Here is an 11,098-nt window from a genome sequence, read left to right as displayed (position 1 = left end):
TGCTTCTCATTTTCTTTCCTTTACTTAATTAACTTTTATCTTATTTATGTTTTTATATTGTTTATTTATGTTTCTCTTTTTTCATTATGTTTGGTTAAATTTATTATGTCAATGTGAAAAGGTTACACTAATGGTGTAAGAATAAGTATAGTGTAAACTCAACATGGACTTTAATGTTTTGATACTAACATGTTTTGTATTTGTTATCTTATTCACTCTTAATACTTTGTTTGTTAAATGGTTAATCTAAATTTATGTTATATAACTTTTGGTATAACAAATACTTGACATTTTCATAGCTCAACCATATGGTATAACCGATACTTGTGCTATGAAAGAAACTTGATTTGTTATTAACTCAGGTTATAATCATGAATACCTGACAATATTTACAAGTATTAACATTATTCGAATAAGATAACTAATGTAATCATGTTAATAATTTATAATCCGATTGGAACCTTATTTGTATGTGATTTCTAGTTGAGTAATAAAAAGAGTTTATACTATACTTGTTTAAAATACCATTAGTGAATCCTCTAACCTTAATAATTATTTTATCCTTATTTAATTCTTACATTAATCTTACATTTTAAAGTCCTCTTCAACTCATCATCATTATCATTATTTATAATTTATATAGTTAATTTTCCTGTGGTTTGACTCCGGTCTTACAAGTTATTTATTACTTCAATACTCCTGCACTTGGAATAAAACATTAATCTTTTGGTCATATTAACTGATTATTATATCTTCTTTGAAAACTCGTTGGTGTCCTCGAAAAACAAGAAGCAACTTACAAGAGCTCATTCATCTATAACAATGAATTATTGATCTATTGCAACTACTTCTGAGTTAATTAATGGCTAAAGAAAAAGATAAAAACAAGGATTGGAATTGACACCCTATTTTTAAAAAGACATCTCATCATTTCTTTGTTTCTCTATGGCCTCTCACTTTTAATTTCTAAAATAAAAGTAAAATTAAGTGTTTTTTTTTAAATTAAACACCAATTCAATATTCATATATTTTTTTTCCGCATGGCCTAACAATAGAAAAGATTAATAAAAAAATAATTAATTTTAAATATCAATTAATATAATATTAAATAACAAAATTAAATAATTTTTTTTAATAATCAAATAAAAAAAGAAATAACATTACGCGATTTCATTGTGTTCTCGTTCCCAAGGCATAATGTGCCTACAGTTTAACACGAGGCACTTTTAGTTTTTGGTGTAATTTGTTAGGTTTGGATGACTGAATTCCTGTAAGGAAAAAATGATGAGGGCGATGACAATGTTTTTTTTTTTTACCCTTAATTTGTTGGAAAATTTATAATATTGTAAGAGTTTTTTTAGTTATTATTTCAATTTTAATGGCAATTATAATTTTTTTCAAATTATTCTGTTGATTTGTTTCCTCTTAGGAGGTTAGAGTAATTTTTTCAAAATTAGATGAGAAATTTAATTTGACGTTATAAGTAGAGGTTATGAGATAATTAAAGAAACTTTGCACCCATCTAGCTGTAGATGCCATCTGAGATCCTACTCAGATGAATTTAGTGAAGAAAACACGTCAACCTTAGCATTGAAATAAAAAAGAAAAACATCTAAGAATACCTTATGGTATGTATTATAAGGGAAGCATGGGCTGGCTTTCTTCAGAACAAACTATTTTAAGGGTAATTTGATATTGAGGTTAAATTGAATTTTTGTTAAAGATTGATTTTTTCATTTTAAATTAATTTTTTAGTGTTTTCAATTATTTTTATGTATTAATATAAAAATAAATTTTAAAGATAAAAAATTATTATTTTAATATATTTTTAAATGAAAAAAGACTTTAAGATATATATATATAAAAGGAAATGTATACATGTATTAGTCAAGAAGTATCAACACACAAAGCACCAAGCCAAAGTTGTTTCCTTTCCTTCACTTAAAACCTTGATAATGTTAGCTAGTAGTGGCTCTCGTATTTCACAGCACTTGACAAATTGTCACTACAATCAGAAAACCCATTTAGGGTTAGGGTTTTGCAACACAAAAATTCACAAAAGTTCCTACCTTTCTTTCTCTCTTTTCATGTTGAAACCTCCCTCTTTTGTAACGATATTTGGTGGTGATAATTATAGGCATAATAATTATAATCATTGGAAGTATGGGTTTGTTTCTTTTTCAAGTCTTCAATCAAAATCATCCTCAGGAGAAACTCCCATTCTTTCTGATTGTGTAAGGTTTGTACTTATGTTCTTTAAAGTTCTCATTTTCTGGGTTCTTATTTGTTTCTAGGAAAGAAAGTGAACATACTGTAAAGTTCTGTGCTTTTTGTTTATATGGGTGTTGTCTGTGTGTTAGGATCATGCATCAATGAAAGTTCAACGGAAGCTTAATTATACAATTCGTGCAATTTCAATCCTTTTGGTTGCTAAGAGTTTAATGTTTGCTGGTTAATTACTTGCTAAGTGATTGGTTTAGGTGAAAATTTCAGAGATTACACGAAAAAGATAAAAATTCTTGTGAATTCTTATGATTGGAACGCTTAATTTAATCGGGTTCAGTTATTTACTCTCATATTGGAACCAGATGTTTGATTGATGTAATGTACATATGAACACTTTTTTTATAATGCTAAAAATTCAGATGAACTATTATTTGTTTGTCATTCAATATGTGTGTCTAATACATCTCATTTTTGTTCAATTAGCTGATGAGTTTTTCTTTGTGCAAAAGCCAGCGAGATAACGATTCTGAGCTTCCCTCTGAAGGATTGGCCTCAGTAGCAGGTTTCTTTGCTTGTCCTTTATTAGATTTGATGCTGAGTACATCTAAAAATTTATGTTTAGGGCGCCTTACATGCTTTTTGATTATTGATTGCTTCGTCATGATTTTTGCAGGAGGAATAGTAGCACTAGGAAAGTTTGACGCCCTTCACATTGGCCATCGAGAACTTGCAATTCAAGCATCAAAGGTTGGAGCCCCAAGTCTTCTATCATTTGTGGGAATGGCAGAAGTACTTGGTTGGGAGCCTAGGTATCAGTTTATTCTTTTGTTTGAGCGCACATTTACTTGTGTGATTGGATATATGGAAACTTTTCCAATCCTTTCAATTTTGCATCCATCTACCTGATGAGTTCGAGATGCATGCGCTTTATTTTTGTGCCTTGTGAATTAAGCTGGTTACTTTCTTACTAGGAATTCTATTTGCTTTTTCCAAAGCATTACAATTCTTTGACAGTTTGAAGGTAGCAATCTTCATCATGGCTATCTTTTTTGTACTGTAGAATGACTCTTATGGAGCCAAGAACATGTGCTCTGTCCTTCCTTTACTCGGTACTTTTTTAATATTGTTAGGATATGTTTGCTGTCTCAAATTTCTCCATCTTTACAGAAGTCTAGGATAATTTGAAGCAAGTTTGAGTTGAAACTAAGTCTAAAGCTAAGCTCATAAATAATTTAGCATAATTTGAAGCAAGTTTGAGTTGAAACTGAGTCTAAAGCTAAGCTCATAAATAATTTATGAATTAGTGTCCAATATGCACATGATGTACCATGGTGTTCTGGGGTGAATTTTTTGCCACATGTTGCTTGGAATCAATTTACTAGTGAAGGAGAGAGTATTGGTAAACTTTGCTGAAACATGCATGAGCTGGAGGATTTTTTTGAAAAATGATGGTTGGTAACTCATTGTGCAGTGGTGTTATTGACTTGTCATATTGTGGTTAAGAGAATTATTCTCTTGCAGAATGACGATAAGTTGCTTACATGTGAAATTGACATATTTTCATAAATCTGCCAACTATATACATGTTACAATTCTTCTTTGATTTAAGTGACAATTTTTACTTTCCTGTACAGGGCTCCCATAGTTGCCAAATGTGACCGAAGTAGAGTTCTTTCTTCTTGGGCCCCATACTGTGGCAATATGGTCCCAGAAGAGGTCCAAATTGAATTTTCATGCGTTCGACATCTCACCCCGCGACAATTTGTTGAGAAGTTATCTAAGGAGCTTGGAGTAATTGGAGTTGTGGCAGGTAAACTAATATTATTTTGCTGCCCATCTTTCTTTTTTTCCCTGTCACTGATGTAAATTCCTGCATTTGATTTTTATGGAATTGAAGTCTCAAATCTTAATGGCTGACTCTGTCAGGGGAAAACTACAGATTTGGATATAAAGCTGCTGGTGATGCCTCCGAGCTGGTGAGACTGTGCGAGGAACATGGTATGGGGGCTTACATTATAAGTTCTGTGATGGACAACAATCAAGATTACAGAAGCATGAACTCAAATGATCTAAAAGATAGAGGACAAGTCTCATCTACCCGTGTTCGTCAAGCTTTAGCTGTAGGGGATATGAAATATGTGTCAGAACTTCTAGGTCGTCATCATCGTCTCATATTGATGTTGAAAGACCAGGAAGAGCGTACTAAAACTAGCAGTGGAAGGAGGGTCTCAGCTCCAAAGTCATTTCTATTGAATCTACCCCCAAAGGATGGTTTCTACGAGAACTGTTCTCTCATATTCGGTACTAAGAATCCAGTAACATGTAGAGTATTCATGGATACAACGCATATCCATTTAGAAACGGACGAGGCAGATCCTTTTGATTTCGAGACCGATCAAGAGCTGCATCTCTTGGGCATAGAATTTGGTGATTCCAGACCTGATAGAGCTTAAGCATATCAGTCCTCACATTAGTTTTTGTTCATTGAAGTAGTTTCATCTAATCGAGTTGGAGCCCTTTGTAACTATTCATTAGTTCACATTCACTTGTATGCTCAATAATTTACACATACATACACATTCTTTAGCTAAAAACTGGAATTCTATTTGCTGATTCTAGGACGTGGCTAAGAGGATTTTTGAGATAATTATGGTTTTTCAAAATATATTTTTTTTAAGAAATATATTAAAATAATATATTTTGTTAAATTATTTTTATATTAAGATATTAAAATTAAAATGATATGAAAACATTAAAAAATATCGGTTTAAAGCAAATAAATAATTTTTTATTTTGCTTAAAAGTATTTTTAAAAAACTAAAACAAATAAAAATAGTAATTTAAAGTAAAAAAAATAATTTTTTATTTTGTTTAAAATAATTTTTCAAACAAAAAGACAAACAGATTTTAATATATGAATAACTGTTTATCTTTGAACTGAAGGAAGTAATCATTGAAATTTTAGGATGTTTGAGTTAAAGTACTTTTTCCTAGAAGTATGTTTGAGTTAAAGTACTTTTTCCTAGAATGTAATAAAATATTATTTTTTTAAAAATTATTTTTAATATTAATACATTAAAATGATAATATATATATAAAAATATTAATATAAAAAAAAAAATATATATAAAAATATTAATATAAAAAAATGATTTTTAAAATAGAAAAATAAATAGTTGTTAAAAGGTTGGTAGAGTAATGGGCACTAATATATATATATAAAACAACCCTTCTCCTCCTTTTCAAATTCCAATTCATCTTTCCATTCAGAATCTTTTGTTGGAATATCCAATTTGGATATTCTAGAAACCATTCCCATCTTACAAGCCTCCCCCGGCTCAAAGCTTTCCAAGAAAAACATCTTTAAAGCAAAGCCATCAACATCCCTATAAATCAAAAACCTCTGAAAAATTAAAAACAAGAAATCCCTCACGGAAGGGCACTCGTTCCTCTCTTCTCTCCCCTATAAATAAAACAAGAAGGAAACTAAATTGCCGTTCGTCTTGCCTCTCTCAGGTCAGTTTTCTCTCTCTATACTATTTCTTTCTTTTATTTTTCTTGTTTGTGTTGATTGTTTTTTTTTTTTGAAAGTTTGGATGTTTTTAAAATTTGAGCAAAATTTAGCAAATCCAACGAAGAAAACTACACATTTCAATCTGTTTTCATATATATTTTTTTAAAATTAATCATCACTTTCATTGGCCCTGCATTGGCTTTTGTTTTTAGCAAAAGAACTAAAGTTTTTTATTTATTCATTGTATTTCGAATTGGGTTTTTATTGTTTTCTTTAATTGGAAGAAAGTTTAGAATTCTGAGTTATTCATCCGAGTCAGGCCGAGTTGACTTGCTTTCAATTAAGCTAATTAAGGGCAAAAGAGTGTTCTGGTCTCTTTGTCTTCTGAGTCTTGACCTGTCGTTTTATATGGCATCCTCGTGTTCCTTAGCACCTTTTAGGTCCACCGTGGTAGTTAATTCGTTTTCCAATCCTACCCAAGACGCATCACTCTTATTACCTCTCGCCCTTCCCTTCTCTTCTCGTATAAATAAAAATATATCTTAAAGTTTATTTTTAAAATATTTTTTATTTAAAATTATATTAAAATAATAGATATATTTTTAATTTTTAAAAATTATTTTTAATATTAATATATTAAAATAATTTTAATTTTTTTTTAAATTTTAATGAAATATCATTTAAAATTGCCTTAATCATTCTTATATTGTGCACAAATTGAACAATTAACATACAAAATAACAAATAATAATGAATTAACATAGTAACAAAATTTTTTGGTAAAATATTATATTTATAGATTTCGTGGTTTTAAATCTTGATATTAATTACATTCAGGATTATCTAATTTATAATAATTAATTAAATTGATTTATTGATTAAAAATAACAAGAAAAATTATAAAACTATCGAAACCTTATAAGTGATATTTTTAAAATTTAAAAATTTGATGGTTGAAATAGTTTGATTTCATAGTTATTATAAGTGAAATGATTTCTGACCTCGAGAAACTTAAATTTGATAGTGATTCAATTATTAAATAAAAAATTATGATATTTTTAAGTTATTATTTTAGTATAACAGAACTAGTTTTTTTTTTAGATTTAAATATATTTTATTGGTTTATAAATATATTTGTTAAATATATCTATGTAATATGTCTAGGTAAATTTTTATTTAGTTATGATATATTTATATTTGATTGTTCAGAATTATTTATTATTGTAAGCCTGACTATATCACTAACATTCATAAAATATATTTGGATTTGAAATGGTCAATTAATTTATACAATTATATCAATTAACTAATAAACTAATCATATCAATTGACTAATTGATTGAGTAAGATGTAATGGTGAGGTTATAAGTTTAAATATTATTATTTTAAAATACAATAAGTATATTGTTGTGTTTAAAACTAGTGGTTTTTAATAAATTCTTTTCAAATATAATTATTTTACTGTAATTTTTAACTTTTATAATTTTTTTTTTTAAAATCCCTGGTCTCATAGACCATCGGAAGGAATCTATAACTACTTATCTATCAATCACCATCTCTGCAAAAAGCCACGATGTAGTACCTCGTGGCATGCTTTTATTGGTCTGTCCAAATTTGGAACCATAGTTTAGTCCCATCTGGTCATGCTGTCGCTTATTAGTGTTTCGCTAATTGGTTTAAGGTAATAATTAACATGTTGAAATTGTCTATTTTGTGCTAGCAGGAACGCGTTTTGTATTGGTAAAGGAAGCTTCTTGGCTGGTGTCTAACCTTTGATCTATCGGGCTGTCAAAAGAGAACAATTTTTGACAGCCCGAGAACAAAATTCAAAGATCCTTTACAAAGAATAAGGTAAACAACAACATAGAATATTCCATCTCTGTCTGCTTCCATGTTTTTCTCGTGAATTTGAATGTGGCTATTTGTATCTGTGTTTGGTATTGTTGGTTTTGGTTTAAATTGAATTGTTCTAAGCATTGTGCAGGTGATTGATTGTTTAACATTCTTTGTTTGGTTATCTGGGTTGTGACCAAAATTGAAATTCAGTTCGTTGACTGAATTCCTGGCCTTGTTTTGTTTAGATCGTTGTGATATAGGATTGTTTGTTTACGAGAGATTTTCTTCTTGTGTATTCAGTATGGGCTCCTTGTCTGGAATCATTCAAAGACCAGTGATCGCAGCAGCTGTGGCAGCTTTAGCTTCTGTTTCTGTTGAATTTTCCGATGAACTACAATCTTTTAGATCATCTGATACTTGTTCTACCTCTGAACAGTCAAGTTCTTTATTGTCTAATTCACTTCAGGATTCAAAATTTTCTTGGGTTTCTCACATTTCAGTTTCTAAGCTTGCAAATTTGTCATTTGTAACTAGGATTCGGGTGCCTGTTCCTAATGTTAGCTTCCCAGTTCTGGATATGAGCCAAAATTTTGTTCCCAATACTCTTGGCTCTTCTGTTGCTTCCTCACCTTTTCTTGGTAATTTGTATCGGTCTGCCGAGTTGGCCAAAGGGCCAAAATCAAGTGCATTTAAAACCACCACTATTCCTCCATCCTCTCCTGATATATTATATAGATGGCATTTGCCCGAGCCGAGTACTATTGATGTTTCTGGATCATCTGATTGTTCATCAGAAAAGTCTAGGACAGTGGTAGTTTTGCTAGGGTGGTTAGGATCAAAGCAGAAACATCTAAATAAATATGCTGAGTGGTATACTTCGAGGGGATTCCATGTCATTACTTTTACTTTTCCACTGGCTGAGATTCTTAGTTACCAAGTTGGTGGGAAAACAGAACAGGACATTGACTTGCTTGCGACCCACCTGGCTGATTGGTTGGAAGAGGATGGAAAGAACTTAGTTTTCCACACTTTCAGCAATACTGGATGGTTAACGTAAAGCTCTCTCCATCTCAGGCTTCTGCACTAACCATTTTGTTTTCTTTATTCCTTGTGAAACCATTTGGCTTGACATGCTTGGTGTGATGCACTTTTTTTGCAGTTATGGAGCTATACTTGAGAAGTTTCAGAAGCAGGATCTTTCTTTAATGGGAAGGATCAGGGGCTGCATCGTGGATTCTGCCCCTGTCGCTACCCCTGACCCTCAGGTAAATGCTGCTTGCAGTTGTCTTTGTTGTTTTTGACAGTAACAAGAACATAATATTGGTATCAGGAAGGGGATGGAATTCTTATTTTTATCCTCTCTGCATGTCTTGTATTATTTTAAGCATGTTTAGCTGCGTTTAATGAAACTGTTGGCTGTGATTATGGTTGCTGTAGCTGGCAAACCTTTGAAAACCTTGAATCGTTTCCTTTTACTCATTAAGTTCATGAGTTAACTGTCATTTTACACTTTACAGCCATGCTACCGATAATCACACACTCTGTACCACCTCCATCTTTGCTTTGTGGGTAGGAGATGGTGTTTTGATTTTCAGACTATTTTATCAGCAGCCTTTTAGTATAGTTATTGAACTATCATTTGGCTGGTTATATATTATCTGCAGGGTCTGTGCTTTCCTTCATGTGACCATGTTATTGGCGATCAAAATTCAAATATATGATGAAAATGTTATTCATGTTCACTTTCAATCATTATTTGGGATACACTCTTTCTCCTTCTGCAGTCTTCCGGGTCTGAGTCCACATGGTTTTTTCCCCCTTTGTTTAGGTTTGGGCATCAGGCTTCTCTGCAGCTTTTCTGAAAAAGCATAGTGTTGCTACGAAAGTGCATGCAAGCTCAAAAGAGTCAGATATGGATGTATTAGTTGGCAGCAAAACATTCGTGGAACCCAAGCCTGCCATAGCTGAATCAGCTTTATTAGCTGTTCTGGAGATGTTCTTTGATGTGATTTTGAACATTCCTATGGTGAACAGGTTATACCCTCTTACCAAAAAAAGAAACATCTGAAACCATACGTTGATAAATGCTTAATAATTTAATTCTTATCATTATTACCATTGATAGATTCTCCATGACTGGAAGCTTATATAACTTTTCATTATTACATTGCAGGAGGCTCTCGGATGTGCTAAGCTTATTATCATCAGGACAACCAAGCTGTCCACAGTTGTATATATATAGCTCTGCAGATGAAGTCATTCCTGCAGGGTCTGTGGAATCATTTATAGCGAAGCAGCGAAGGGCTGGGCATGAGGTTAGGGCCTGCAACTTTGTGTTCACACCTCATGTTGATCATTTCAGAAATGATCCAAAACTGTATACTACTCAGCTCAGCCAGTTTTTAAATGACTATGTGCTTACTCATTGTAAGCATTCTTAACCGAAACCATGGAGGCAATTATTTTAGCCCAGCTTATTTTTCTCCATGAATCACATTATACAGCTCATAGAATTAATTCATTTTTATTCAATAGATATCAAATACAGCCGGAAAATAGTTACTTTCATTTTTTCATTTGTACTTGTTCTTTACATACAATCAAAGTTATACAAACTGTTAAAAAAGGTTATTCAATACTAAATACAAGTTTGCTTTCTGGTTTTGGTCTGAATGGAAGTTTTTGCTGCGTCACTTTTCACATTTTCTATGATCTCTTTTCTTACAATATAGAATTGGTTACAAGCGACAATTCAACATCTTGTTATAGCACACCACTAAGCTACAACTTTTACAGAGATCAAATTGTCTTCTAGATGCTGTTTTGGTAGCTAGTCCATCTTCATTTCATTCTGGCAAATTATGTACAAGATTTAAGAATTTCATTATGCATGCTTAGGTGTATATCAATGCAAGTCTTGTTTGTCTGTCTGGTTTAGGATTTTCAATTATTTGTTTGTTATTTATGGAAGTGCAAGTTTGTAGAACAAAGTGAAAAAGGTAGAGAATGTAAAGGATGGTTCCCTTGAAGAAATTGTGCTAAGACATAAAATAAGATGGTTTTCATGTATATGTTACACAGTAACAATAGCATATACAGACTCGTTATTAGCATCGGAGGCTTCTACGAGTTCTTTATGAGATATGAAATAAGACAAAGGAGAAATTATAGAGAGCAATCATACACGTTATAATTGATAGAAATAGCCATCAACAGCAGTAGATGACACGTGTTTAGATTTGGGAACGTCTGATCAGGCAGTGGGGTAAGAGGCTTGCATAGCTATGCCACATAGTCCTTCCTTTGCAGGTATATCCTTCTGCATTCGTATGTATCCCTCTTCCCCCCATTGGGCACCCCATGAGTTCTTCACTAGCCAATACTTTGATCCATCGCTGACTCCATATCCAACAGCAGTGACACCATGGTCTAGTTGAGTGTCGCAACTTCCTGTAAAGATGCCACTCGAGTAGAATTGGAAATCATATCCACCAGCGTCAATAGCAACAGAAACTGGTTGCT

The 11,098-nt window shown here is 31.8% G+C and overlaps 3 protein-coding genes across 4 annotated transcripts in view; 2 read left to right on the top strand and 1 right to left on the bottom strand.

Moving 5' to 3' along the window:
• The first annotated feature begins 1,907 nt into the window (after nt 1-1,907).
• On the top strand, nt 1,908-4,842 carry LOC105114346 (FAD synthetase 2, chloroplastic-like). Of its 2 annotated transcripts, none has more exons than XM_011010867.1 (5): nt 1,908-2,239; nt 2,736-2,788; nt 2,900-3,035; nt 3,861-4,036; nt 4,153-4,842. In XM_011010867.1, exons 1-5 carry the CDS (start codon nt 1,956-1,958, stop codon nt 4,677-4,679), a joined length of 1,176 nt encoding a protein of 391 aa, XP_011009169.1. In that variant the 5' UTR covers nt 1,908-1,955; the 3' UTR covers nt 4,680-4,842. The 2 variants fall into 2 exon arrangements, with proteins under 2 accessions (XP_011009169.1, XP_011009170.1); XM_011010868.1 differs by having other exon boundaries at nt 2,151-2,239; nt 2,710-2,788.
• Nucleotides 4,843-5,464: 622 nt separating this feature from the next.
• LOC105114345 (transmembrane protein 53-like) lies at nt 5,465-10,249 on the top strand. Its single transcript, XM_011010866.1, has 6 exons — nt 5,465-5,742; nt 7,464-7,591; nt 7,877-8,629; nt 8,736-8,841; nt 9,405-9,610; nt 9,750-10,249. The coding sequence occupies exons 3-6, from the start codon at nt 7,878-7,880 to the stop codon at nt 10,015-10,017; spliced, it is 1,332 nt and encodes a 443-aa protein (XP_011009168.1). The 5' UTR covers nt 5,465-5,742; nt 7,464-7,591; nt 7,877; the 3' UTR covers nt 10,018-10,249.
• A 343-nt stretch (nt 10,250-10,592) lies between these two features.
• Nucleotides 10,593-11,098, bottom strand: part of LOC105114355 (senescence-specific cysteine protease SAG39-like) — a 1,538-nt gene continuing 1,032 nt past the window's right edge. The window contains exon 3 of the mRNA XM_011010879.1: nt 10,593-11,089. Coding sequence (XP_011009181.1) covers nt 10,830-11,089 — 260 coding nt within the window. The 3' untranslated portion in view covers nt 10,593-10,829. The remainder of the gene's footprint in view (nt 11,090-11,098) is intronic.

This window comes from Populus euphratica, unplaced genomic scaffold (genome assembly GCF_000495115.2).
Source record: "Populus euphratica unplaced genomic scaffold, PopEup_1.0 scaffold753.1, whole genome shotgun sequence".
Taxonomy (NCBI): domain Eukaryota; kingdom Viridiplantae; phylum Streptophyta; class Magnoliopsida; order Malpighiales; family Salicaceae; genus Populus; species Populus euphratica.
Note: the sequence above shows the minus strand (reverse complement) of the source record. Positions and strands in the feature narration are given on the sequence as shown.